The 25,397-nt window shown below is 54.7% G+C and overlaps 1 protein-coding gene across 1 annotated transcript; it reads left to right on the top strand.

Moving 5' to 3' along the window:
• Positions 1-2,879: 2,879 nt before the first annotated feature.
• Positions 2,880-25,109, top strand: MMAA (metabolism of cobalamin associated A). The gene is made up of 7 exons (XM_055144546.1): positions 2,880-2,932; positions 15,994-16,405; positions 20,177-20,299; positions 21,126-21,296; positions 22,459-22,544; positions 22,643-22,792; positions 24,110-25,109. Exons 2-7 carry the CDS (start codon positions 16,033-16,035, stop codon positions 24,395-24,397), a joined length of 1,191 nt encoding a protein of 396 aa, XP_055000521.1. The 5' UTR covers positions 2,880-2,932; positions 15,994-16,032; the 3' UTR covers positions 24,398-25,109.
• The last annotated feature ends 288 nt before the right edge of the window (positions 25,110-25,397 follow it).

The following is a 25,397-nucleotide window of genomic DNA, read 5'->3' as shown; positions in this document are numbered from 1 at the left end:
GTCAAAACAACAATGAGATATTATCTCACACCACAGAGACTGGCACACATTCAAAAGAATAAAAACAATCAGTGCTGGTGCAGATGCAGGGAGAAAGGGACGCCCTTTCACTGTTGGTAGGAATGCCACCAACTGGTGCAGCCTTTTTGGAATACAATATGGACATTTCTTGAAAAACTAGAAATTGAGCTTCCACATGACCCCAAAACACCACTTCTGGGAATATATCCCAAGGGTGCAGAAAAGCACAGTAGAAATTACATCTGCACCTGTGTGTTCATTGCAGCACTGTTCACAATAACCAGAATCTGGAAACAACCCGAGTGCCCGAGAACAGACGACTGGTTAAAGAAAGTTTGGTACATCTACACAATGGAATACTATGCAGCTGTTAGGAAAGATGAAGTTATGAAATTTGCTTATAAGTGGATGGTCATGGAGAGTATCATGCTAAGTGAAATGAGTCAGAGAGGGACAGACATAGAATGACTGCACTCATTTGTGGAATATAAAATAACATAATATGAGACTGACCCCCGAGGACAGTAGACACAAGGGCCAGGAATATTGCTCCATATTTGGAAGACTGCCTCATGAGTTGAGGGAGAAGGCAGCTGGAATAGAGAGGGGATCACTAAGTCAATGATGGTTGGAGGAATCGTTCAGGATGGGAGATGTGTGCTGAAAGTAGATAAAGGACCAAATGTGATGACCTCTCAGTATCTCTATTGAAACTATAATGCCCCAAAGTGGAGAGAGTATGGACGAAATTGTCTGCCATAGAGGCAGGGGGAGGACTGGAAAGGGAAGGTATTCTGGGGACATCTGTGGTGAGAATGTGCACTGATGGAGGGATGGGTATTCGATGACTGAAACTCAAACATGAAAGGTTTGTAACTGTGTCTCATGGTGATTCAATAAGAAAGGTAAATAAATAAATAAATCACTGTATCACTGTCATCCCGTTGCTCATCTATTTGCTCGAGCAGGCACCAGTAACGTCTCCATTATGAGACTTGTTACTGTTTTTGGAATATCGAATACACCACGCGGAGCTTGCCAGGCTCTGCCGTGTGGGCGGGATACTTACTCTAGGCAGCTTGCTGGGCTCTCCAAGAGGGACAGAGGAATCAAACCCGGGTCAGCTACGCGCAAGGCAAACACCCTACCCACTGTGCTATCGTTCCTGTCAGGTGTATAAAAAAACAAACAAACAAACAAATAAATAAATAAAAGGGAAAAAATAAAAGGTGTCCAGCGGACCTTCTAGAGCATGGCCCTTCCTCCACTGTGCACAGAGTTCACAGGACGGGTGAAAGGATCAAAGAACACATTCCTGCGGATTTCAAACCGTGGACGGAGGCGGGGGTGGAAGCCTTCTCTGCCCCTCGCAGCAGCGCTGCTTGATCTCTGCTCTGAACTAGAAGTCACAAAACCACGCAGGAAAACATTTGCCACCGTGCGGAGATAAATGGCTGCATTTCTGTTTACCAGGCATTGTCCACGTGCCTGAGCCAAGAAAGGGTCCGGGTGCAATGTTCTTACCGGCCACCCTTGGGGACACTCTGGACTCATCTTTCAGTAAAGAGAGTGATGCTCAGTGGCCAGGAAGAGAAGTTCAGCTTACGTGAAACCCAAGTAGCCGGAAGTCAGGGCCAGAGAGACAGTAACAGAGCAGGAAGGTGTTTGCCTTGCACCCGCTGGCCCGGGTTCCTGCATGTGCTGGCCTAGGCACTGGCACCTGAGTTTCTAGCACAGAAAAGTTAGCACATCAGCAAACACCAATCTGTTTATTGCAAAGAAAGGAAAAGGAAAAGCAAAGGAAGGAAAAAAGAAAAGTCAAGTCAAAAGGGCGCCGGTGGAGGTGTAAGACAGTGGTGATACACTCAAGTAATGGTAACTTTTAAGAGGAAAAATCTGCAGTGGGTCCTTCATCCACTAGAATAAGTACGTGTTGGGTTTCAAAAACTTGTGGCCTGTCCTCATTCACAGCCACGCAACATCTCATACTTTACATCAGCAATATACCAAGAGTGGCAACATCACATTTGATTGGGAAGGCAACCAATTATAGGGGGAAATAGATTTATACAGGTATATATGTGTGTGTATATATATACATATACATATATATATATATGCACACAAGGCTCAACCTTTAACAACATGTTGCTAATCTCTTATAGAAGGGCTTAATGGCTCCTAGGTGAAATACATCAATCTTCACACACTTTCCTCTAAGAAACCTTTGTCTCATTTTTAGCAGATTATTCATAACAAGCCATAGAAAATAAATTATTTCCGTTCTGCGGGGTGGGGGGAGGGTATGGGATGGGCAATACAGTGGTGGAAAGGTGTAATGGTGGTGGAACTGGTGTTCAAATATTAAATACAATCAAATAGTGTGAACTTTATAAAAAATAAAATAAAATCACTGAAAAACCAAGCAAACAAAACGTGTACCCTGCGCCGCTCTCTGAGCATTGGTCAGGCTGGACACTGGCCGAGTGTGTGTGTAGCTCGCCCACAGCCGCCTCCTCCAGGGTGCAAGAACACAGGGCACTGCAGGCGGGCTGCACCCCGCCGCCTGGCCCTGGGCAGCACCGGGGACCCCGAGCAGGGCTGGGGACCCAAGAGGGCCCTGCAACCACCTGCCCTCGGCGGATCGCCCGGACCATTCCCCCATCCCGCCGCACGGGGGACACCTTCGCCCTGCGGCACTGGCCGCCCCACTGGGTACCCCCGCGGCCACGTCCGCCGCGCCCCGCCCCGCCCCGGCCCGGCCCTGACCACGCTCCCGGCCCCGCCCACGGCCGCTCCGGGAGCGCCGCCGGCGGGCACTGCGCGTGCGCGCGGCGGCCGGGGCGGGGCTCCGGCGGCCCGGCGGAAGGGGCGGGGCGCGGCGGGGCGGTACTTCCGCGGCCTCGGGCGGGTGAGTACGGGGCGGGCGCTGCGCGCGGGGCCGGGAGCCGGACGCGGGTTCCAGCCTCCTGGGGCCGCCCGGGGGGGCGCCCACCTCGGCGTCGGGGGCGCCCCCTGGAGGATCCCGAGTGGGGCACGGGGGAAAGGAGGATAATGTTCATTGGCTCCCGTGGCGGGTGCGGACGCCGAGCGGCCTGGCAGGCGTTGGCAGAATGAGATCAAAAGGGGAAAAAAAAAAATGCTCGTGATTGTGGTTTTTTTTTTTCCGTATAAAAACGCTGTGTCAGCGCGCGCTTGCAAGTTTCCGTGGCTCGGGCGGGTTTGCGAGCAGAGCCCCGGGCCGCTGCCAGCCCCTCGCGAACGGCACGGGTCCGAACATCAGTCCGGAGTGCAGTGAAGACTCACCTGCCGGGGCAGGGAGGAATCCGCGCTAGCGAAGCCCCCAACGCCCTCTCCCCAGCATGAACCCTCCCGGGCTCGTCCAGTGCTCGCGATGCACATGATTTGTACTCCTCCTGGGGGGAGGAAAAGACAAAAGCACAAGCCAGAAGCCCCCTGGCGCGGCACCATTTCCTAGGCTGCCGGCTTCAGACCCTCCTTCGTGTCTGTTTTGCAGAACAGACCAGGTCACGCGTCGCCCCGACAGAGGAGCAATTGCCAGAAGGGCTTTGCAGAGCCTTGAGCCCCTCCGGGGGCACGGCGCAGGCATCCAAGGTGTGCAGAGTATTCTTTTAGACAGCGAACACTTCATACCGTTTTGGGTGCGAGGTGACTTTTCAAAGCAAAGTTCAGGACTGCTCCTTTCCGGGCGGGATTCTACTCTGGAGGAAGACAGACAGGACAGGTGGCATAAGGAGTGATGTGACTCAGTGTGGCTGTCCTGCAAGAGGTCTTGAGGAACCTTGCAAACTTTGGCCCAGGGAGTACTGGGAATGTGAGCGGGGCCCTATGGGGACGTGGCTTGCCCGATTTCTCCAACAAAGACTCAAGCATTTGGCTGTTGTTTGTTTATTTTGGACTTGGGGCCACATCCCGGCAGTGCTCAGGGGTCACTCCTAGCTCTGCACTCAGGAGTTACTCCTGGTGGTGCTGGGGTCTCTCCTGGCTCTGCAGTCAGGAATTACACCTAGCCATGCTCAGGGACCACATGGGATGCTGGGATAAAGCCCACGTTGGCTGTGTGCAAAGCAAGTACCCTACCTGCTCTACTGTCTCTCTGGCCCCTCAGCCATTTGATTTAAAAATAAGTTTTCTTTTTTTTTTTTTCATGTTATTGACAACTGTCTCAATTACATAGTCACACACCTGTGGGCCAGGTATAGTTGTATCTGGGTGTTGCCTCAGTTTTCAAACGAACTGGAATTTAGTATGATGAGTGTTAGTTTGGGGGGCACACTTGAGTGTGTTCCGCACTTACCCCTGGCTCTGTGCTCAGGGACCATGCTTGGTGAGGCTCATGTGGCCGTATGGGATGCTGGGGATTGGACCCAGCTTGGCTGTGTGCAAGGCAAGTGCCACACCCACTAGTGCCTTTCTAGCCCCCCGGATAATCGGAACTTAAAAAGTGAGAAATGGGGCCGGAGCAGTAATACAGTGGGCAGGGCATTTGCCTTGCTCGTGCCTGACCCGGATTCGGTCCCTGGCACCCCCTGTAGCCCCCTGAAGCGTCCAGGAGAATCCCTGAGTGCAGGGTCAGAAGTAAGCCAGGTGTGGCCCCAAAACAAAATCTTTTAAAAAGTGGAAAACTTTCTGGGACTGATCGAATTTAAGCAAACTGGGTTGAAGCTGGTTGGGAGTGGACGGGCGTCTCCGGAGGGAGTAAAATCTCAGCTGTGAAAGCGAACCACCAGCTCGAGGGAGAGGGCTGGGAAGGCCACCGCAGGAAGTGTGCGAAAACTGGCTTGTGAAACGCTCACACCTGAGTGTCCTTAGCGTGGTCACCTGGAGGGCGTCGGAGGAGAGAGCGAGGGAGGCCCCTTTCTCATTCATTTTCAGTCCAGGCTGATCCCGTGCACCTGGGGAACACTTTGGGAGCCGCCGGCCTAGCGTATGGGAGTTTTTAATAACATCATAGTTAAGATTCAGCCTGAGTCATCCTGTCAGCCAAGGCCTACCTGGAGCACTGGGGAGAGGAAGAAAAGGCAGGTTCTTGGCCACCCGTTAGCGCCTGCCCAGTGCCAGGCTCATCTGCACACCGTCTTGTCCTCACTCTCTTTCATCCTGAGGGGACGTGCTCGTGTTCACGCCAGGAGGAGGAGTGGAGCCCGCCGGGACTCAGAGCTCCCCGAGACTAGCTCTGAACATGAACTAGAGTAATCGGGGCGGCAATGAATGAAATAAAAGATGTCTCACGGTGATGTAATGTGGAGAAATGGAGACTTCCCTAGCAGAGTGGTACCTCACAATAGAAATTGGGACATCTCTGGCCTGAGAGATAGCCCGGGGGGGTAAGGTGCCAGCCTTGCACGCGCTTAACCCCAGTTCCAGCCCTGGCACTATGTCGGGTGCCCTGAGCAGCCTCGGGAGTGAGAGTGGGCATCTTCCTCCCGGTTGAAGATTTAAAGAACAAACAAGGGACCAGAGAGAGAGAGAGAGTTCCCGGGTTAAGGCATTGGCCTCGCTTAGAGCTGACCTGATTCCACCACGCACACTGCAGGGGTCCCCTGAGCACCGGCAGGCGTGAGGCCCGAGGACAGAGCCAGGAGTCAGCCCCGAGCACTGGGTGTGGCCCCAAAACCCAAAAAAGGAACAAAAAAAATTGGGACATCTGAGTCTTACTGGCAAAAGGATAAAAGACAAATTGGGCAGAGAAGCTTCCTGCCTGGATCCACTGTGCGTTCTGTGATACCACAGCGGCCTAGTTGAAAAGTTTCGTTTCCAATGGCTTATTTCAAATGTCTTTTTGCTCTACCCGAATTTCCTGAAATTATTTGAACAGGAGAAAGTAGAGCTCTCCGCAGGAGGGGGGGTGGGAGATGGCAGAGGGACCCATGGCATCTGACAGCTTATCCTCAAATCAAAAGAAATGAGCACTGAGAGATGGAAACTCGTGGTGTCGCACCGCGTGGTCCGGATGAGGCGCACTGCGCCGCAGACACTGACCTAACATATTGATTTTGGAAACCCTGCCTGAGTTTTCTTGCCAGAGTAGTTATTGAAATTGAGAATATTCCTTGGATCAATTTCAAGACAAATATCCCAAGTCAGACTGGCTGCTGCTGAACAAAATTTTAACAAAGAAAAACATCCATATATTGAAATCAGGCTTCAAAGAAAGAAAGTTTAAAAAATAAATAATATATTTATTATAAAAACCTGGGGCGGGGAGAATGTGTTTTTGAACGTGCTTCACTGTGTAAATCAGCATAATGGATGGAATGACCCATCCCAAATCAGAGCACACATGGATTCGTTTACTCTGTGCACGATAAACGATGCTGTGGATACAGAGATAATGCCTGGTCTTGGCGAGACTGACGCCTTAAAAAATCATCACAACACAGTTTAATCACTGGAAGGCGGTGACCAGTACGTACTTAGCGGAGGTCAGAGTGGTCCCTGAACTGACCACTCAGAAGAGAGACTGTTCGTGGAGGAGATGCGCGTTGGTTCTTGAAGGCAGAAGAGGGGTGTGTGAAACGGGGAAAGGAGGGGAGCAGTCCCACCGGAAGGGACATCTCGACAGTGGTGCAGAGGGCTCCCCCGGGGCCTTTTCCCGGGACCTCCGTGGATCAGAATAGTCAGGGCAGTGTCATAAAAGAAATATGTTGAAGTTGGAGAAGTGGATCGGAGCAGCCACCACTCTGAAATTCCTCGGACTCCTTGGCCAGCTGGTAAACGTCATGTCGGGACTGTGGCTGATCCAAACGCTGGTGTGTTCCAAGGCCAGGCGCAGTGCCCGAGAGCGTGAGAGGTTCCCTGCCCAGGAGTACTTGAGGGCGCAAGGGCCTAATCGCAGGACCCCAGGGTGGTGTTTTTGTTTCGGTCAGTAAGGCAAAGGGAACTAAAGTATTTTAAGTAGAAGAGTAGTAGTTTAGTTGCGTTTTATGTGTGTGGAAGATAATGGTCATCCTAGAGGTAGATTGAAGGGTGTTTTTTTTTTCTTCAGACCCACTGGCGGGTTGCAGGTTGCATTTAGAACATAGAAAGGACAAGAAGGTGCCCGAGCTGCTCTAGTAGTAGAGGTGGATTCTATTCCGTGCGACTTTGTTTCTGTCATTAGGTGTAAAAAATTACAAAGGTGCACTTGAGAGAGGGGGGAGGTGTGATGTGTGTCGTGTTGCATTGTGTTGTTCGAGGGCTTTGAGGGCGGTTCTATCTCGCACACGCCGCTTGAGTTCGGTGGTCTCGAGCCGCTGTGTATGGACCGGATCAGGATGGCTCCTCCTTGTGCTCTGCTTCTGTGTGTGCCGCTGTGCTCTCTTCTGTCTCTCTATCTCTGTCTCTGTCTCTGTAGTCTCTCCTCTCGTCTCTTCCAACCTCTCTCTGTCTCTGTCTCTGCTTCGGTGTCTTCTCTCTTGCTTCTGTGTCTTCTCCTATGTCTTTTCTCCTGTCTCTCTTCTCTCCTTTCTGTGTCTCCTTCTGTCTGTGGCCTGCTGCCTCTTCTTCTGTCTCTGCTGTCTCCTTCACTTCTGTGTCTCCCCTGTGTCCGTGTCTCTCCGTATTTCTGCTACAGTCTTAGTTTATATAGCAATCACATAGGGAGGTAACACAAAGGTGGGTTGAACATTAACAAATCAACAAAGAAGGGTAAGACCATTTCTCCAGGAGATTAACAAAATCGCATCTAAGGAGATTACTAGTAGATCTGCTCAAGGGTGGGGGTACAAACAAGGGTGTGTCAGGGTGTGTCCCTTTCTTTCTTCCTCAGCTAGTAATCCACTTAAGTAGTTGTAGTAAATCTGCTTCAAATATTTCTAGCAATGTCATTCTGATAAGAGATGTATCAGACTTAAAGTTTGGCTTTTCCTGAGGACATTCACTATATATTCCAGACCACAGTCCTCAGGCCAGGTTAGTCTTCCCAACCCCAGCAGGGTCCTAGTCTCGTCCTTACTTTGGATCATGACAGCATTTGTCTATGACCATACTTTCAACTTATAGTTGAGTATTGTGGCGCTTTGGCCTGGCCCATTTCGATGCCAGGGTAGTTCACAGCTTGCCTGGGTCCATTCCGCCCTTCATCGGGACCCGGCTTTTGGGGTGCTAGGAACGAAGGGCAACTGAATTGAGAAAGCAGATCCCCAGGAGTAAATATTATTGGAGCCAATCAACTCCCAAGTTATAAAGCATAATATTAACTGTCTTCCTGTGTCCATACAGAAAGGCTATTACTCTAAGGTAAACTAAGTTTCCTGCAGCAAGGCTAAAAGGACAATTCCCATGTTATCCTACAATTAGGCATCTGTTGCCAGTGGATTTCTTTGAGTGGATTTTATCAGAACTTGAAAGTCATGCTCATAGATGTGGGGATGAGTGTAGAAAGGAGGGAATAGATTTAAAGGGGGCTGGAGCGATAGTACAGTGGGTGGGGCATTTGCCTTGCATGTGGCTGGCCCAGGTTCAATCCCCAGCACCCTGTATGGCCTCCAAGCACAGAGCCAGGAGTAAGCCCTGAGCACTCCCGGATGTGACCCAAACCATCACCCTGAGCCCAGTAAATAAATCACTGTATCACCTGTCATCCCGTTGCTCATTAATTTGCTCAAGTGGGTGCCAGTAATGTCTCATTCGACCCTCTGCATTCAGGGTCAGGGGAATGAGACCCATTATTGTTACTGTTTTTGGCACATCAAATACAGGCTCTGCCATGTGAGATTGTGCATCGCTGCTTTCCAGGAACTTTGTTTTATGGTCTGTGGATCTTGGCTGTCAATGAGATTAATAACAAACGAAAGACATTTGAGGGAAACAAGTGAGAATCCTTACCCTGCCCCCACCCTGTTGTCACAAATGCACACTTTGAGCCCCACTTTATTGTCATATATGCACATTCGTGGCCGCACTGGGCAGTGCGCTCCAGCACACTGGGCAGGACTGGGGATTGAACGCAGGGTCCCAAGATAGATACCCCCCAAATGGGCCACGTGTCCGGGCCCCTCCGTTTGGATCTTCAGATGCTACTGTCCACGCGAATCCCCTGGTATGGGAAGAGATGGACTTGCCAGCCCACTTCATATTTGTCTTCACTTGATGTTTTTCATCGTATTAATAAGCTGACGCTCTGGCTGTTAGTGGAAGTTCCTCGGTGTCTTACTGAAGGTTGTAAATACTGTAGCCCTCCTGTATTCTGGTAGTGCTGCAAATGGCAGGATGAGAACATACCCTCAGAAATTATGGAAAACTGTGGAAACAGTTTAACATGACTCTTGGCCCAGTTGGTGACTTTTTTCCCCCATCAGATAATAGGAATGAGGCTGGAAAGACGGTAAGCCAAGGTAAGGTGAGACACACTGGGTGTGGCCAGCCCTTCCCCCAACTCCCCACCCCCACCCCAAATGGCAGAAATGCCGTTTTGATGGGCTTCATCTCTCCTGCTTTTTGAGCTAGAAAGTTATCCCGTACCAGCTTAATGGGGGACTACAGCAACTTTTTAAAAATGCAGATGGGGACATAGCTGGGAAGACTGTCCAGGTGTAGGCACCTGCCGTGCCTGCAGCTGGCCCCATTTCCGTTCCAGGCATGGCAGATGGGACCCCTGAGCATCAAGAATGCCTAACATAAAACTTGGTTGATTTGATAAACTATTGTGCTTTTAGGCAGGTTATGCCCTTAGGTATCCAGGTTGGGTTATTCAGTGTGGAGCTGAAACACATCTCAGCAGCTTGGAGATCTGGTCTGCTCGTCCCCCCTAGCCATCGTTGGGTCGCTACTGAAAGGTTGGCACAGAGAAGGGAGAAGCCACCTGCCACGAGCATTCCCAGCCGTGGGGACGTACAGCTGAAAGGGCAGTTGGGTTTCGGCCCAGGCCAGGCCCTCTCCACCCAGCAGTCCAGAGTTGGCGCCATGCGGGTCTAGACAAGCAAAGTCCCGTTCGGCCTCTGTTCTGCTGCTGGTTACGAGGCCCTGGCCGGTCGGCCCTCTCCTCTCTGCCCACGGCCCACTCGTGGTGGACATTCTGCCAGAGGCCACAGCAGCGACTCTGCCATTCCTGTCATCCGGAAAACTCAGGGGAGGGAGGGGGGCCATGAAAGCCAACCTCGGGGCGGAGGTGGGGTGTGGGGGGGTTTCAGGGTTTAAACACGTAGACATGTGCATGCAGCGATGTGGGTAGCTGCTGGTTTGGGCAGTAAGAAGAGAGGAAAAGCAGCTGCCAAGAGAGCGGCCGTGGGTTTCCTGGGAGGGACTGCCACTGAATTGTGAGAGGTCGAGGTTCCAAGGCTCCCAGCAGTCTCTGATCCATGCGTTCATTTCTGTTCGCCTCATCTGCGTGAGGCCCGGGTGCCCGAGTTCGTGCAAGTGGACGTCTCTGCGTCCAGGCGGGCCAGTGTGGCCGGATTTGAGCCCTTGTGACCCTGTCTCTCCGGTGGTGTTCCAGAAGGTTGCTTTGCTGTCAGAGGCCCCTTGATTCAGCATGGGGGTTGTCGAAGGTGGACTGCGCGGATGGGAATTATTGCTCAAACTTTGTTTTTTGTTTTTTTAGTCGATTTGCTCAGCAAAATCAGGTAGATGGGGTTCATATCAGAGGCTTTGAGAAATTCTGGAAAGGTCCTCATGTCCTGCCTCTTGGGGAGGATGTGAGTTGGGATGGGGGATGGGGGGAGTGGGGGGTGGGGGCAGGGCTCGATGCCAGCCAGAAGGCGGGGTGAGGAGGTGGCAGTGGACCCGAGGAGGTTTGTGGAGACGCACGGTGGAAGATCAGCTTTCTGGACGTCTCAGTTTTCGGGGGAAGCGTTTGGGCCGCCCTGGGCTCCGGGCTCGTTGCTGGCAGCTCTTGGGGAATTCTGTGCTGTCAAGAAACAACTTGGGGGAATGGAGCTCTAGCACAGTGGGTAGGGCGTTTGCCTTGCATGCTGCCAACCTGGGTTCGATTCCCAGCATCCCGTATGGTCCCCCGAGCACCGCCAGGAGTGATTCCTGAGTGCAGAGCCAGGAGTAGCCCCTGTGCACTGTCAGATGTGACCCAGAAAGCAAAAATATTTAAACAAATAAAAATAAAAATAAACAAAGAAAACCTCCAACCTGCCCAAAAGTCGTGACAGTCCCACTTACGTGGCAGAGTTTGGGAGTATGAGACATTGCAAGAGACTCTGATAGAATCTTTGGTGTGCACCATGAATAACTAATGTGTGATTATCTTTTTTCACCTCGCCAGTCGTTATTTTTACTAGGTTTGTGAGTATAAATGCTGATGGTGAGTCAAATTTTGATCTTAACATGTGGACATATGTGGAACATTGATGGTCACGAAACCCGCTTACATGAAGTACTGGTTAAAGTGTGATTTCCCTATGAGGGAAAGAAATCTAGATGCAATGTGAAGCAAGGCACAGGTGATGGCCCAGATAACTAAGTAATAAATCACTATTAGGTGTTTCTTACCAAAATTCTAAACTCCCTAACCCATCCTCAAAGGCCTTCCTTACAGCATAGCAACGGTCTGTGTTGTTGTTGCTATTGGGTTTTGCCATAAGGGACTACGGTGCCTTAAGCCACACAAACTTAATTTTTCAGGGTTCTGTGTTTGGAAGTCTGACTGGGGCCTCTCCGGGCTAACATCAGCGCTTACTCCCTTTCTACTGCGTCCTGGACACTGCTGGGGAGTTTTCTTGAGCATCTTTGACTAAAGATGACTGGGGCTGTAGCGATAGCACAGCGGGTAGGGCATTTGCCTTGTACACGGCCAACCCCGGTTCGATTCCCAGCATCTCATATGGTCCCCCGAGCACCACCAGTAGTAATTCCTGAGTGCAGAGCCAGGAGTAACCCCAGAGCATCGCAGGGTGTGACCCAATAAGAGAAGAAAGAAAGATGACTTTACACTGTGTCTCTGGCCCACTTCTGCTTGCGATACGGACCTGACAGTGCATTTGCCCACATCCCTACTTGGGGTGAGCACTGTGCTCCCCACAGTGGAGCAGCCTGTATTCCCTCTCACTTCCTTTTTCTCTCCCTTTATCTCCCAAATAAATCTGTTTTATTTGAAAAACAATTTTTTTTTAAGAATTTTTAAATTCGGGGCTAGGGAGCTTGTTTATAAAGGTGTGAGCAATGCCAGTGTGACTGGCTCCCAGGTTACAGCTGCAGCGCTACACCCCACCGTGAAAGCGGCCAGGACCCTCCACCTCAGTCCCTGACACCAGTCCCCCCTCTCCTTAATCTGAGATTTTTGTTTCCATGCAGCGTGGATGCACTGAGAGGAATTAGTCAGAGGGAGGAGGCCAGGTCCTGTAGCTTCCACGGGGGAGGGAAGGACGGGGAAGCAGAGAGAAAGTGCTGCATGTCAAAACCCTCTTCTGGTTTTTATTTTATTGGCTTCATGAGTCACACCTGGCGATGCTCAGGGGTTACCCCTGGCACTGCTCGGGGGGACCATATGGGATGCTGGGGACCGAGGGGAACCGAACCCATTGGCTTTGTGCAAGGCAAACGCCCTCCCCACTGGACTATAGTTCTGCACTCAGGAATTACTCCTGGTGGTGCTCGGGGGAACATGTGGGATGCCGGGGATCAAACCCAGGCTGGCCGCGTGCAAGGCAAACACCCTCCCCACTGGACTATCGCTCTGGCTCCTCCCCTTCCATTTTATTATTTTTATTTGCTTTTTGCGTCACACCTGGCAATGCACAGGGGTTACTCTTGGCTCTGCACTCAGGAATTATTCCTGGTGGTGCTCAGGGGACCATATGGGATGCTGGAAATTGAACCTGGGTCAGCCGCATGCAAGGCAAACGCCCTACCCGCTGTGCTGTCGCTCCAGCCCCATCCTCCCCTTCTGTTTTAAAAGGCCTTGGGGATCACCCTCAGGTTCACCTGGGTAATCCAGGATGATCTCTTTATCCTGAGATCAGCTGATTAGCAACCTTAACTCTGGCCATAATTGAATCATCTTTGAGCCCTGTAAAGCAGCATATTCACCGAGGGGGGGGGGGAGGCAGGGCCATTGTCCCGCCCGCCACAGCATCGCCTGCTGCTTTAAAAATAAACAGGACAACAGGAAGTCACGGTCCATCCACAAAAACAAAAACCAAAAACCCACATCATGCCCGTTGGCCCAAAGTGAAAGTTCTGGCATCACATGTTCCTTCTCTGTAAAACCTCAGGAGAATCTTTCTCCTGCTCCTCCAGGACCCTCCGGTCACTCCTCCGGTGATCTCACCGGGCCTCTGAGAGTCACATGGCACCCAGACCCCGGCCATGGTCACATTTGCACCTCAGCCCGACCTCGCCCTCAGACGGAGGGTACCGCTGCGGTTCAGGCGCCCTCTGGGGTATTTAGTGGATTCTTCCCTGAGTCTTCCTCAGATCTCCCCTCCTGAAAGGGCAGCTCCACCCTGGGGGTCGGGGGGGTCACGATAATGCCGGTGCAGCCCCCGTACTGCTCACGTGCCCCCGTCTCACTGAATAGGAACATTCCAGAATGAACGTGCTGGCTGAACGTCCCCCCCAGCCCCCACCCACCCCCTCCCTCATCTGCGTGCTTCACACCATCAGCCCTGCCCCCTGTCACCACCAACCCCCTGTCACCCAGCAGTCAGGTCGGAGTCTGCTCTGTCCCACCCAGCCCCCACCCGCCGTGGCTGCCTCTCTTCCTTTTGTTCTTGCCCGTTCCACCTCGGCAGGCTGACTTCTTTCGGCCTCAGTTGTCGGCGTCTCTCTGCCCTGGGTAGGTTATTTGCTTCGGGGGGAGCCAAGGAGTTGGCTTCTCTCGTGACCCCTGCTGTGCGCCCAGCTGGACCCCCGCGCAAGACGTTGGCATTGCTCAGAGACGTGGCGGATGACAGGCAGTATGACCTCGTTTTCTCTCCGTATGTGACCACTCATCTTTGAATCCAGCTTTGTCGGGGAGGAAGTGATGGCCAGGGCAAACGTTGTTGGTTTAAAGGGCCTGTGGTAGGCTGGAGCTATGATACAGCCAATTGGGGTCAATCCCCTGAGCAACTCCAGGAGTCACCCCTGAGCACAGAGCCAGGAGTAAGCCCTGAGCACTCTGGGGTGACCCAAACTCCTTCCCTCAAACCCCTACCCCCACCAAACGGGCCTGTGGGGAAATCTTTTCCCTGCACTGAGGTATTCAGTGGCAGACGCGAGGTGAAGTCATCTTCCCTGTGGAAACTCAGAAGAGGTTGGTCTGGATTTGACAGAAAATTCTCGATCCCAGGAAATATTTCCTCTGTCTGTGTGAGGCCTCCTCCACGGTGTCGCTGGATCGTGCAGAAAGGCTGCTCTGGAGGCGCGCAGGGACCGAGGCCTGTTTCCCTCTGGGCCGGGAGCTGCTCGGGGAGTCCGAGGTGACTCGTTGAAGCGAAGTCACCAAGTGGCCCTGCAGTGACTATGGTCCCCTCCCTTCACTCCTAGTTTCCCTTCTGTTCGGTGACACATGTCCAACTGTCTATGCATTCTTGGCATAGGATAACATTGTTTTGTCCTTTCTGCCTTGCCACGGGGTGTGGTGGTTACACCCACCACAGTGCTCCCGAGGCACTCCCATTCCTCTGTGTGTATCTGATACGCTGTGTATCTATAACCTCCTTCTTTGTGCTCTGCTTCCCCAACCGGCCGGTCACCTTGATCTCCTAATCAGACTGTGAACTTGTAAATACCGCTGTTCTCTTCTCCTTGCGTCCTTTGCGTAGCTAATTCAGAGCAATGTCCTTTTCATACAGACACAGGAAGACAGTTAGTGCTGTGCTCTTGTAACTTGGGAGTTAACAGACTCCAAACAGTATTCACTCTGGATTCTCAATTTAAGCCTCACCTGCCCTTACTTCCTAGATCCCCCACAGCAGGGTCCCGACGAGGGACTGGGTGGACCCAGGGCAAGCTGTGGGCTACCCTGGCATCGAATGGCCAGGCCAAAGCACCACAATATTTAACTATAAGTTAAGAACATGGTCGTGGACACTCGGGGAGAATAAATGAAGGAGCATCCTCGGGAGTGATTGACAACCTCCTAGGTGACAGCGTGTGGGAAGGGAACTGAGTCCAGGTCAGCTGCTGTCGTGTCCGTTCGGGTCTCATCCCCAGCACTGCAGAGTGTGCCCCAAGTTACACCAGGCGTCAGTCTTCACCGCGGTGGCAGAAATAGTTCCTAAGCATCGCCTGCTGTGGCCCCAAGCCCTCCCCAGACCAAGCCAAGCCCAAAGGGCTCCATCATTTCTCCGCCGGGAGCAGGATAGTCGAGTTCTGGTCCTTGACCTTAGGGTCCACTCAGGGTCAGCCTCTTCCGTCCCCGGTCTCCCATCTCCCTGGGCCTGCTTCTGGGAGTGAAGACCTCGGTGTGGTGCCGTGACTCCGGTTAGCAGGGCGTCGCTCAGAGGGGCAGGCACGCCGCGAAGCCTCGTGTCCGGTGTCCAGTCGCTGCGCATCGGAGGTTCTGGTTGTTCCGCAGAGGTGCTGGGGCCCAAGGAGCCCCCTTCCGTGGTCAGAGTCACATCCGAGCCTGTCCTCGGAAAGCGTGGGAGAAAGGATTACTTGGGATAAAGATGGTCCTAAGAGCCCGAAAGAAACAAGTATGTGAATCAAAGGAAGTTTCCAGCCCCCACGACTCCAGAGTGTGTAGAAAGCCTGGTATGGGGGGAGGGGAGGATTGGGACTATGGTATTTTTTTTTTAAATCTTTGATTAAGCTTCAAACTAAGGCCTGCTGGACCTAACAAAAGGGTCAGGACTTGGGGGAGGCGCAGGAAGAGGAAAAGCAAGACAGGATGCCCACCCTCCACGCTACCCGGCCTTCCCTGGAGCGTTTGCTGTCGGGTGGGGTGAAACGTTTGCCGTTGGCCGCGCCTGCGGGGCAGAGGGCAGAGCAAGCATCCCCGGGCACTGGCCTCGCCGGCCGCGCCTGGCGTCTCCCTGGCCCCGGGTTTGGTCCCCGTCGGGCGCGCGCACACACGTGTTTCTCTCGCCCCCGCAGGTGCAGATCCCAGGAGCGCGCGCGCGCGGCCGGGGCAGCATGAGCCTCCCGGGGCTGCTGCGCCGCCTGCCCCCGCGCTCGCTGAGCGGCCGCCTGCGACCCCCCTGCCGCCCCCCGTGCCTGCGCCCCGCGAGCTGCCCCGACCCCCGCGGCGCCCGGCGGCGGCTGTGCGCGCACCGCGGCCTCCAGGAGCTGCACGGGAGCCTCTCGGAGCAGGAGCAGAGGCTGGTGGAGAGGCTCTATGCCGGCCTCATCGGCGGGCAGCGGGCCAGCCTGGCCGAGGCCATCACGCTGGTGGAGTCCACGCACAGCCGCAAGAAGGCGCTGGCCCAGGCGCTGCTGCAGAGGGTCCTCGAGCACCACCGAGAGCAGGAGCGGCGGAATCAAGGGAAGCCGCTAGCCTTCCGAGTGGGTCAGTTGGGGCTGGGGGGGGGGGTGGGGCTGGGGGAGGGAGGGGGAGGAGGAGGGATGCTGGTAGAGAGGCGTATACATCAATCAACATTTTTCTAAATGTTCTCGCTTTGAAAAATACGTCTTGGGCCTGGAGCGATAGCACAGCGGGTAGGGCGTTTGCCTTGCACGCAGCCGACCCAGGTTCGATTCCCAGCATCCCTTAGGGTCCCCCCAAGCACCGCCAGGAGTAATTCCTGAGTGCATGAGCCAGGAGTAGCCCCTGTGCATCGCTGGGTGTGACCCAAAATGCAAAATAAATAATACATAATAATAAAAAAGGTCTATATAGTTTCTAATCTGTTGGGCTGTTTTCTAAAATATCTTCAGATTTTGGAGATGAACTGTGTAGTGTGTTTTTGGTCCACCCAGAGCAGAGCTCAGGGCTTATTCCCTGTGCTGCACTCAGAGATCACTCCCTGCAGGCTTGCGGGGGACCACAGGGGGGGCCTCGGGTTGAACCCAGATTGACTGTGTGCTAGTACTAGCTCTCTGGCCCTGAAGATGGATTTTAAATACCTTTTAACCTTGGGTTGCCTACTTCTCCCTCTGGGAGAAACTGGCAAACTTCTGAGAATTTCCTGCCCACATGGGACCGCCTTGCAAGCTTCCCATGGTGTATTCATATGCAAAATCCAGTAACAAGCTGGATCTCATTCCCCTGACTCTGAAGAGCCCCCAGTGCAACATCGTTGGGAGGGCCAAGTCGAGATAGACTTCTAAGATCTCAGGGAAAGGACGAAATGAGATGTTACTGAGCCCGCCCGAGAAATCGGTGATTAACGGGATATCGTGATCGTGAACCGTGGGTAGAAAGTCATTGCTCTGAGCACGTATTTGAACCAAAGCTCGTGTATTTGAAGAGACTAATGTAGAATTGGTGTTCGGGGCATGAATCTTGCCAGGGTTCTCAGAATAGAAGCGTGCATAGAGCTAGTAACCAGATGACTCATTTTTCTCAGTCATGTTCTGAGGTAGGTTGCCAGTTTTTGAGGTTCTATCAGCTCTCGTTATTTTTACCTGATTTTGAACTTCTGCTTGGGGCTGGAGTGATAGTAGACAGTAGGAGGCCAGGAATTGAACCCAGAACCTCCACATGCACGTGCTTTGCATGTGGCCCACCAGGCTGGAGCCCCCTCAGGAGTGATCCCTGAGTGCAGAGCCAGAAGTGACTCCTCCCCTTCCTCCCCCAACCTCTCCCCCAAAATTCTATTTCTTATATCTTAGTGCTTTCCGAGGCAAGTCACACTTTTTTTCAGAGGTGCTTTTTGCTAGACTTCCTGGGGGTGGCTGGACCGTAAGCCCAGGCATCTCGATATAAAAGGTATTTTGTCTTTTTGTTTCTTTGTTGGGCGGGGAGGGGGTGCTCCCAAGCAGTTTTCAGTGGGTCCAGGAGTCACTCCCAGGGCTGGTCACTTACAGCTGGGCCCAAGGATATGGTGCAGCTTGGGGCCCATTGAGGTTCTGGAGACGGAACTGGCTGCAGATCATGTAGGACACTTCTTACCCCTATACTCTCTCTCTGCTCCTCACCTCTCCCCACCTCACCCCCCCCCCAAAAAAAAACTGGCATTTTATGGAGAAACCATTTCATTTGCAGCCTAGAAATACTAGATGCTCACTTGATTTTTATTTTGGAAGGTTTCCTCATTTCTGTAATTGCAAATCAGCTGGTTATGTCTTTGATCTTGTGCATTCTGAAACAACTTAGATATGTGTAGCTGTATGCAGCCAGCAGGAATTCTCAAGTCCATCTTGGCTGGAGTAAGAGCCGTTCACGGTGGCCGATTAGGTCATTCCACTCGCTCTCCCCTGAAAAACAGCTTGAAACAGTGACAGAGTGCAGAGATTTCATAAGGAATGAGTAAACACACTCACAAGTGACTCGGTGTTACCTTAGACTTGGATATCCATCAGTCATGTGGAGGCTGAGACCTCCTGGGTTTCAGAGTAACAGGATAGAAACGCTTTCAGGATAATTCCCCGAATCACCCACCAGCTGATGTGTGTGTTTTTCACCCATCTTCCTCTCCTGCCCTCGCCGGGGGAGTGTTCATTTAGAGAGCGCGACATCGGGTGTTAATAATCTTTATGTTCTGTAGACAGACAAAATAGTAGGCTCCCACAGAGAAATTCCAGTTATGATAAAGTATTTACTTATTAGGCTCCAGAGAATCTTTTGATGAGGCAACGTTCCGGAAACGTCTGGAGTTCATTAGGCAGCTCACAAACGGGTGGCATGAGGCTGGGTCGCTTGTCCTGACCCCAGGAGCCCCGACAGAGCCGCATCTCCTGGGAGCTGAACCCGTAGCCATGTGGTAAAGTGTGTGCCCCGAGGACTGAGGTTCTGGGTTCAATTCCTGGCCTCCGAACTGTGAACCTGTGTCTATTGCGGTTGTTTTGTTTTTTTTTTTTTTTGGTTTTTTGGGTTTTGTTGCTATTGCTGCTGTTTTTAATCACTCCCATCAATAAAAACCAACATGTGTGTTCAGCACCCGTTCCAATGTTTAAGGCGGGCCTACCCTGCGAGGCACAGCAGGGAGCCGAGCACGCGCTACCATGCCTTTGAATATAGTTGCAATGAAGTGCCTATGTTTTATATGCTTTATTGATCAGACACTTCATATATTCTTCCCTGTGCCGTGCTTCGTTCTAAAAATAGGGCCGATATTAACTCAACCTTACAACTACATGACGAGCTGGTGCTGTTCCCATGCCCCATTGCACAGCTCGCCCGGGTACAGAATGGCTAAGCGACTCGCCCAGGGTGCCACGAGTGGTACGCGGCAGAGCTAGAAATAGATGTTTGTCTGCCAGTCCCAGGCTCTGTGCTCTTCTCAAACAAGCCTTCCAGAATTTTCCAAGGAGGGGAATTTTCTACCTTCCTTAAGACACTCCCCCCACCCCCCATCCTTCCCTTCGAGTTCCGTGTGAGGTGAAGGGGAAAAGGTTTTCATTTATGCTTTTTAGATGGAAAGTGGTTTTCTCAGTCCCTGAGAACTTCTAGGCTCAGGAGTTGCCTTTGCAATGGGAAGAGGAAACGTTGCAGAGTGGGTGGCGTGCCAGCCCATCACGCTGAGAATGCGCAGAGGGGGAAATTCAGCATGTGAGCAGCGTCAGCGCTGAAACTGGCCCCAAAGCCCCGCTTCCAGTGAGAGGGCAGAAGTCGGGGCAGGAGAGAGAACACAGCCCGGGGGCAGGAGCCCGAGCGCCGTCTGCCCCAGACGGCCTGGCTCTGGGTTCTGCTGGGTGCCACCACCCTCTGCCCCCTGGGTATCCTGGGGCTCTGGCTTTGAACCCCCTGGCCCAGGGGCCAAGGGTAGCCAAGATTGGCTCTCCGTCCCCCACAAGTTCAAAAAGGCAAAAGCACATTTCATAACTTTTTCTGTCGGCTTTTGGGCCACACACTCGGTAGGGCTCAGGGGCTAGTCCTGACTCTGTGCTCATGGGTGACCTTGGTGGTGCTCGGGGGACCCTAGGAGGTGTCGGTGACCGGGGTCAGGGTGGGCTGTCTCCAGCCCCCGCACCTCACAGCTCGGAGCAAGTACTCGGAATCACTCCTCTACGCCCCGGTCCCTAGGAGCAAGAGCAAGACCTGGCTCGGCTTTTCCTTCCTCCTTCCCCTCTCTAGGAAGGCAGCTGTACAAATGGTGGGTCTCAGGGACTAGGAGACCGAGAACTTAGCGAGACTCCTTCCATGCTGGCGGTGTAATAAGCGTGCGGGTCTTTACAGGACTGTCGGGGCCCCCGGGGGCTGGGAAATCCACCTTTATCGAATACTTTGGGAAGATGCTCACGGAGCGTGGCCACCGGCTGTCTGTGCTGGCCGTCGACCCCTCCTCATGCACCAGTGGGGGTGAGTATCCCTGCGGACCCCTGTGCAGTGAGCAGTCGGCCCCCCGCCCCCCTTGAATGGGAACCTGGCCTCGGGCCTGCCCCGTTGAAGGAAGGGGACAAGGGATGTGGGGGGAGGTGGCACGAGGTGAAGGATCCCAGGAACATGGTTCAGGTGTGGGTCGCCCAGGAGGGGTGGGGACCGTTGGGGAGCAGGTGGGGACAGGGAGCAACGGTTGAAGGTGATGAGAAGCCGATTCCAGCCCTTCGACCTTCAGGCCTGGGGGTGGGTGACCTTCCTGCCTTCGGGCTGGTCTTCCTGGCTGCGCCATCCCCACCACACCCTCCTGCACGCTCCGCTGGCCGTCTCTGTGGCGGGCAGCCCTCCTGCCCCTTGAGGGGTGTTTAGCCGTACCCCTGGCCTCCGTCCTCTTCCAAATGGCAGTTGCACCCTCCTCTGAGCGACCCCTGAAAATCCAGACATCACCAAATCAGCCGACAACACAGCAGTCTCAAGACGAGCGGGAAGAAATCACAGCCCGGCTGGAAGCAGGGCCCGGGTCCCTGCTGGGTGGGGCCTCATGGGGGCCAACATGGGACATGCGTGTCAGCGTGTTCTCGGGCTGTAAGGCGAGCTGGCGTCACAGTGGAGCTCCCGGCCGTGCAGAGCCGTCTCGGGCTCGGAGGGACTTGTTGAGCAGTTCAGAGTTCATGAAGGGGTTTTCCAGCTCTGTCGCTGGAACTGAGTTGGGAGAGGTGGGGAGGATTGGCATCCAACCCTTCCCTGGGGAACTCGCCAGAAGGTCGGGGGTCCTGCCTGAGGATCAGGTGTGCACCGTGCGTTTCAGGGTCACTCCTGGGTGACAAGACGCGGATGACGGAACTCTCCAGAGACATGAATGCCTACATCAGGCCGTCCCCCACGAGCGGCACGCTGGGGGGGGTGACGCGCACCACCAACGAGGCGATTCTGCTGTGTGAGGGCGGCGGCTACGACATCATCCTCATCGAGACTGTCGGTGAGTGCTGGGCTTCCCGCTTCCGAGCCGGAGGACACTCCCACGGCGCCCGTGCTCCGGAGAGGAGCGGAGGCCGAGTCTGCTCGTGTGGCAGGTGGTCACGAAAGGCGTCATGACATGCCAGAGACGATGTCAGAATTCGTAGGAGGTCAAGTGCAGGGGGCGATAATCCTTCCCCTGGCAGGCAAGAGGGCGGGTAGCCGCGTACCTGTAAGGCAGGTGGTGTGTTGCAGCGCCAAAGAGCCTTAAGCAGGAGCACAGCCCGTGGGAGTACTGTGCCGTAGGTTGTCGGAAGGATTTCCCAACAGGAACCCAGTTCCAGGGGTGCTAAGGCTCTTCTCACGTGTCCTCGATGCTCTGTACGGAGTTCATGTAGGCAGGGGCCTCTTGGGGACACCCATGTGTGATTTCCTCCTTCTATTCCCAGCATAGCGTTAACACACAACAGAACCCCTGAAATGGAAACCTCGAGAAAAATCATTTTTTGTTGTTTTTCTGCTTGGGGGGCAGGGCTTACTCCTGGCCCTGTGCTCGGGGATCACTCCCGGCAGGACTCGGGGAACAATATGGGGTGTTGGGGACCAGGTGAGATGTTGGGCCCGGGCTTCAGCGGCAGGGTTGGAAACAGGTGAGCCCGGTGAGCGAGTGCGGCAGGACAGAGCTGGTCCGTGGACAGCAGGGCGCCCAGGAAGGCGCCAGGCCTGTGGCCTCGTGGCCTCGCCCTAGTGCTCCTGAGAAAGAGTCCCGCCCTGCCGAGGGCAGAGCGCCGCCTTCTTGCTTTCACTGTTTCGCTCAAAGTCCCTGTTTCTAAGGACCTCCGGGTGGGTTGAGTCAAGCAAGATTTGTAGGAGAGAAAGTGTGTGTAGGTGAGAAAGTGTGTGTGTGTGTTTGTGTGTGCATGCACATGTGCGTGTACACATGTGTGCACGTGTGTGCATGTGTGTCCATATACATGTGTGTGCATGTGTGCGTGCAAATACATGTGCATGCATGCATATGTGGGTGCGTGTGTGCACAGTGTGCACGTGTCTGGGTGCACGCGCATGTGAGTGCATGGGCATGAGTGCATGCTCTCGTGTGTGTGTATGAGTGTGTGTGTGTGTGAGTGTGTGTGTGTGTGTGTGTGTCTATTTCGACCTCTACTTATGATCTTCAACCCCAGGTGTGGGTCAGTCGGAGATCGCGGTGGCCGACATGGTTGACATGTTCGTTCTGCTGCTGCCGCCGGCAGGAGGGGACGAGCTGCAGGTAAGAGCTCTGGCCGCGCCGCCCGCCCCACGCCGCGGCTGGGCCCCTGGGCCCCCGCAGGCCCGGTGTCCTCGTTTCCTCCCCTCTCCTCCCCGCAGGGCATCAAGCGGGGCATCGTGGAGATGGCTGATCTGGTCGCCATCACCAAGTCGGACGGGGACTTGGTCGTGCCGGCGCGCAGGATCCAGGCCGAGTACGTGAGCGCCCTGAAGCTGCTGCGCAAGCGCTCCCAGGTGTGGAGCCCCAAGGTCAGCCACGGCCACTCACTCGCGCCCTGCGCGGGCCAGAGAACGGGTCTGGGAGGGGGACGGCGGCTGCAGAAAAGCAGTCACGGCCCCAAGTGTGCCCTCTGTCTGCGGGACTCTGAATACAGCCCATGCCTGTCCCAGAGCTCAGTGTCAGGCACTTGGTCCTCCTGCTGGAGTCCAGACGTCAGGCAGGGAGCGTTGGGGCAGTGAGGGAAACGAAACCGTTTGGAGGGCCGGCGCGATAGCGCAGCAGGGAGGGCATTTGCCTTGCATGGCGCTGACCGGGGTTCCATCTCCAACACCCCATGTGGCCCCCCAACTACCGCCAGGAGTGGCCCCTGAGTACAGAGCCAGGAGTGAGCCCTGAGCAGTGCCGGTGTGGCCGAAAAGGCCAACAGCCAAACCACAACAGAACAGAGGGTTTGGACGGAGCCTCCTGCCCGATGATGGCCCAGGAGACCGGAGTCAGAGGGAGGAGGCTTTCCACGCCACAGCCGACCTTCCCCCAGCCCCGCTGGGGCCCTTTTCAAAAGGAGGAGGCAAGGCCAGGCGTCCCGGGGTCCGCAGGGTGCTGTTGTTCAGGGACAGGGAGGTGGCCGCACTCGGGGAGCACTGCAGCTGACGCGCCCAGGGCGGGGTGGCCTGCCCCGCAGGACCCCGCGCTGGCTCCGGCAGCAGCTGCCCCAGGCATCGGGACCAGGGCGGGGACACTGGCTTCCCTCTTCCCGCGGGCCACCAGGGGAGCCTCCCTCTCATCGCCCTCCCCCCCTTCCTTCCCCTCCCCCGTCTCTTGAGCTCCCAAGCCCTCCCAGACGTCTCTGGACACATGCATATGCATGTATGCACATACACCCTGGCACTCACGCACACGTGCACACATACACACATGAAATCAAGAGGAACTGCTGGGCTCCAGACTAGCAGGGCTCGAAACTGTGTGTGAGTTCCGATGGCCACAAAAGCGTTCGGGCTGGTGCTCACCCGTACCTCCTCCCCGCCCCTTCCTGACGCCCAGAATGAGTCTGGGGCCAGACCCGGGCTCAGTGACAGCACAGTTGCCAGGTGTGTGTGTGTGTGTGTGTGAGACCCAGGCTCAGTGACAGCACACTTGCCAGGTGTGTGTGTGTGTGTGTGTGTGTGTGCGTGCGCGCATGTGTGTGTGGGGGGGGGCCTCGAGCCCCACCGCTGCCAAATGATCTTTTCTCTCTCTTTTTTTTTCCCCCATCACTTGCCCAATATCATCCCCCTCCTCCCACCTCGCTCCCAAAGAAACGTTTTCTCCTGAAGTGACGGTTCTGGGTCTTGCCGCCCCCGCAGGTGATCCGGATCTCGGCCCGCAGCGGGGAGGGCATCTCGGAAATGTGGGACGCGATGCAGGAGTTCCGGAGGCGGATGCTGGCCAGCGGGGAGCTGGCGGCGCGGCGGCGGCGGCAGCAGAAGGTGTGGATGTGGCGGCTCATCCAGGAGAGCGTGCTGGAGCACTTCCGCGCGCACGCGGCCGTGCGCCGCCAGATCCCGCTCCTGGAGCAGCGCGTGCTCAGCGGGGCGCTGGCCCCGGGGCTGGCCGCCGACCTGCTGCTGAAGGCCTTCCAGAGCAGGGACTGAGCCCGGCCCGGCGCGTTGCAGTATTAAAAGTCCCTCGGACGCGTCCGCTTTTCAAAGAGGCTCCCCTGTGTCCTTGGCCTCCTTCCTCGCACCCCCGGCTCCAGCGCGACGAGGCGGCGGCGCTGGGCGGCTGGACCGGCGGGGGACTGGCCGGACCCTCAGCTCCTGCTCCCCGTTCCCCCCGGTCAGGCCGGCTCGCCGAGTGTGCCTGAATTATGCTCCCTTGCGGGCCCGAGCCATAGCGCAGCAGGGAAGGCACTAGTTTTGCACACAGCCCTCCCGGCTCCGTTCCCAGCACCACCGGGAGTGGCCCCTGCGCTCAGAGCCAGGGTAAGTCCTGAGCACTGACCACTGCCGGTGTGGTCCAAAAGCGAACAAGCAAAAAATTCTGATTTCCACGTCCTCTGGGTTTTCCAGAGCAGATGTAAGCACAGATGGACACATTTCCGAGGTGCTTCCTGACGCCCGCACAGTGGGCCCCCAGGAACGGGGTGGTCCTGCTGCCCCTCACCACTCCTGCGGGCTGGAGGGCGTTTCCGAGCGTCCGGGTTCAGGACACAGAGCCAATAGCGACGTGGTACAGGCTGTCGCTCTCCCGCCTTGAAAGAAACCCCAGACAGAGCTGGAGGAATCCGTTGCCACGAATGTGGCGGGAGGCAGCCCGCCCAGGAGCCCCGGGGGATGAGAATGATCCCAGCGACACCTACCTGGACCATCGCACGGGGTTTTCTCTTCCACCTTGGCTGTCTGACTTTGTATTAGCATCTTCAGCGTTGACTGTGTTCTGTAAGATGCAGTCGGAAGTCTTACTCTGTAAGATGCTCCAAGGAGGATGCCTCCAAGGCTTTCTCAGCCACAGTTCAGAACTCGGGTCCTGGGGCTCAGAACAGCTGGTAAGCCCTGGCTCTGCATACAGGTTTAGATCTCCTGTACCACATACAGTCTCCTGAACCTTGCCAGGAGGAATCCCTGGACACAGAGCCAGGAGTCAGCCCTCAGC

This window comes from Sorex araneus, chromosome 7 (assembly GCF_027595985.1).
Source record: "Sorex araneus isolate mSorAra2 chromosome 7, mSorAra2.pri, whole genome shotgun sequence".
In the NCBI taxonomy this organism is placed as follows: domain Eukaryota; kingdom Metazoa; phylum Chordata; class Mammalia; order Eulipotyphla; family Soricidae; genus Sorex; species Sorex araneus.
The sequence above is the reverse complement of the archived record's forward strand: the minus strand, read 5'-3'. Positions and strand labels throughout refer to the sequence as shown.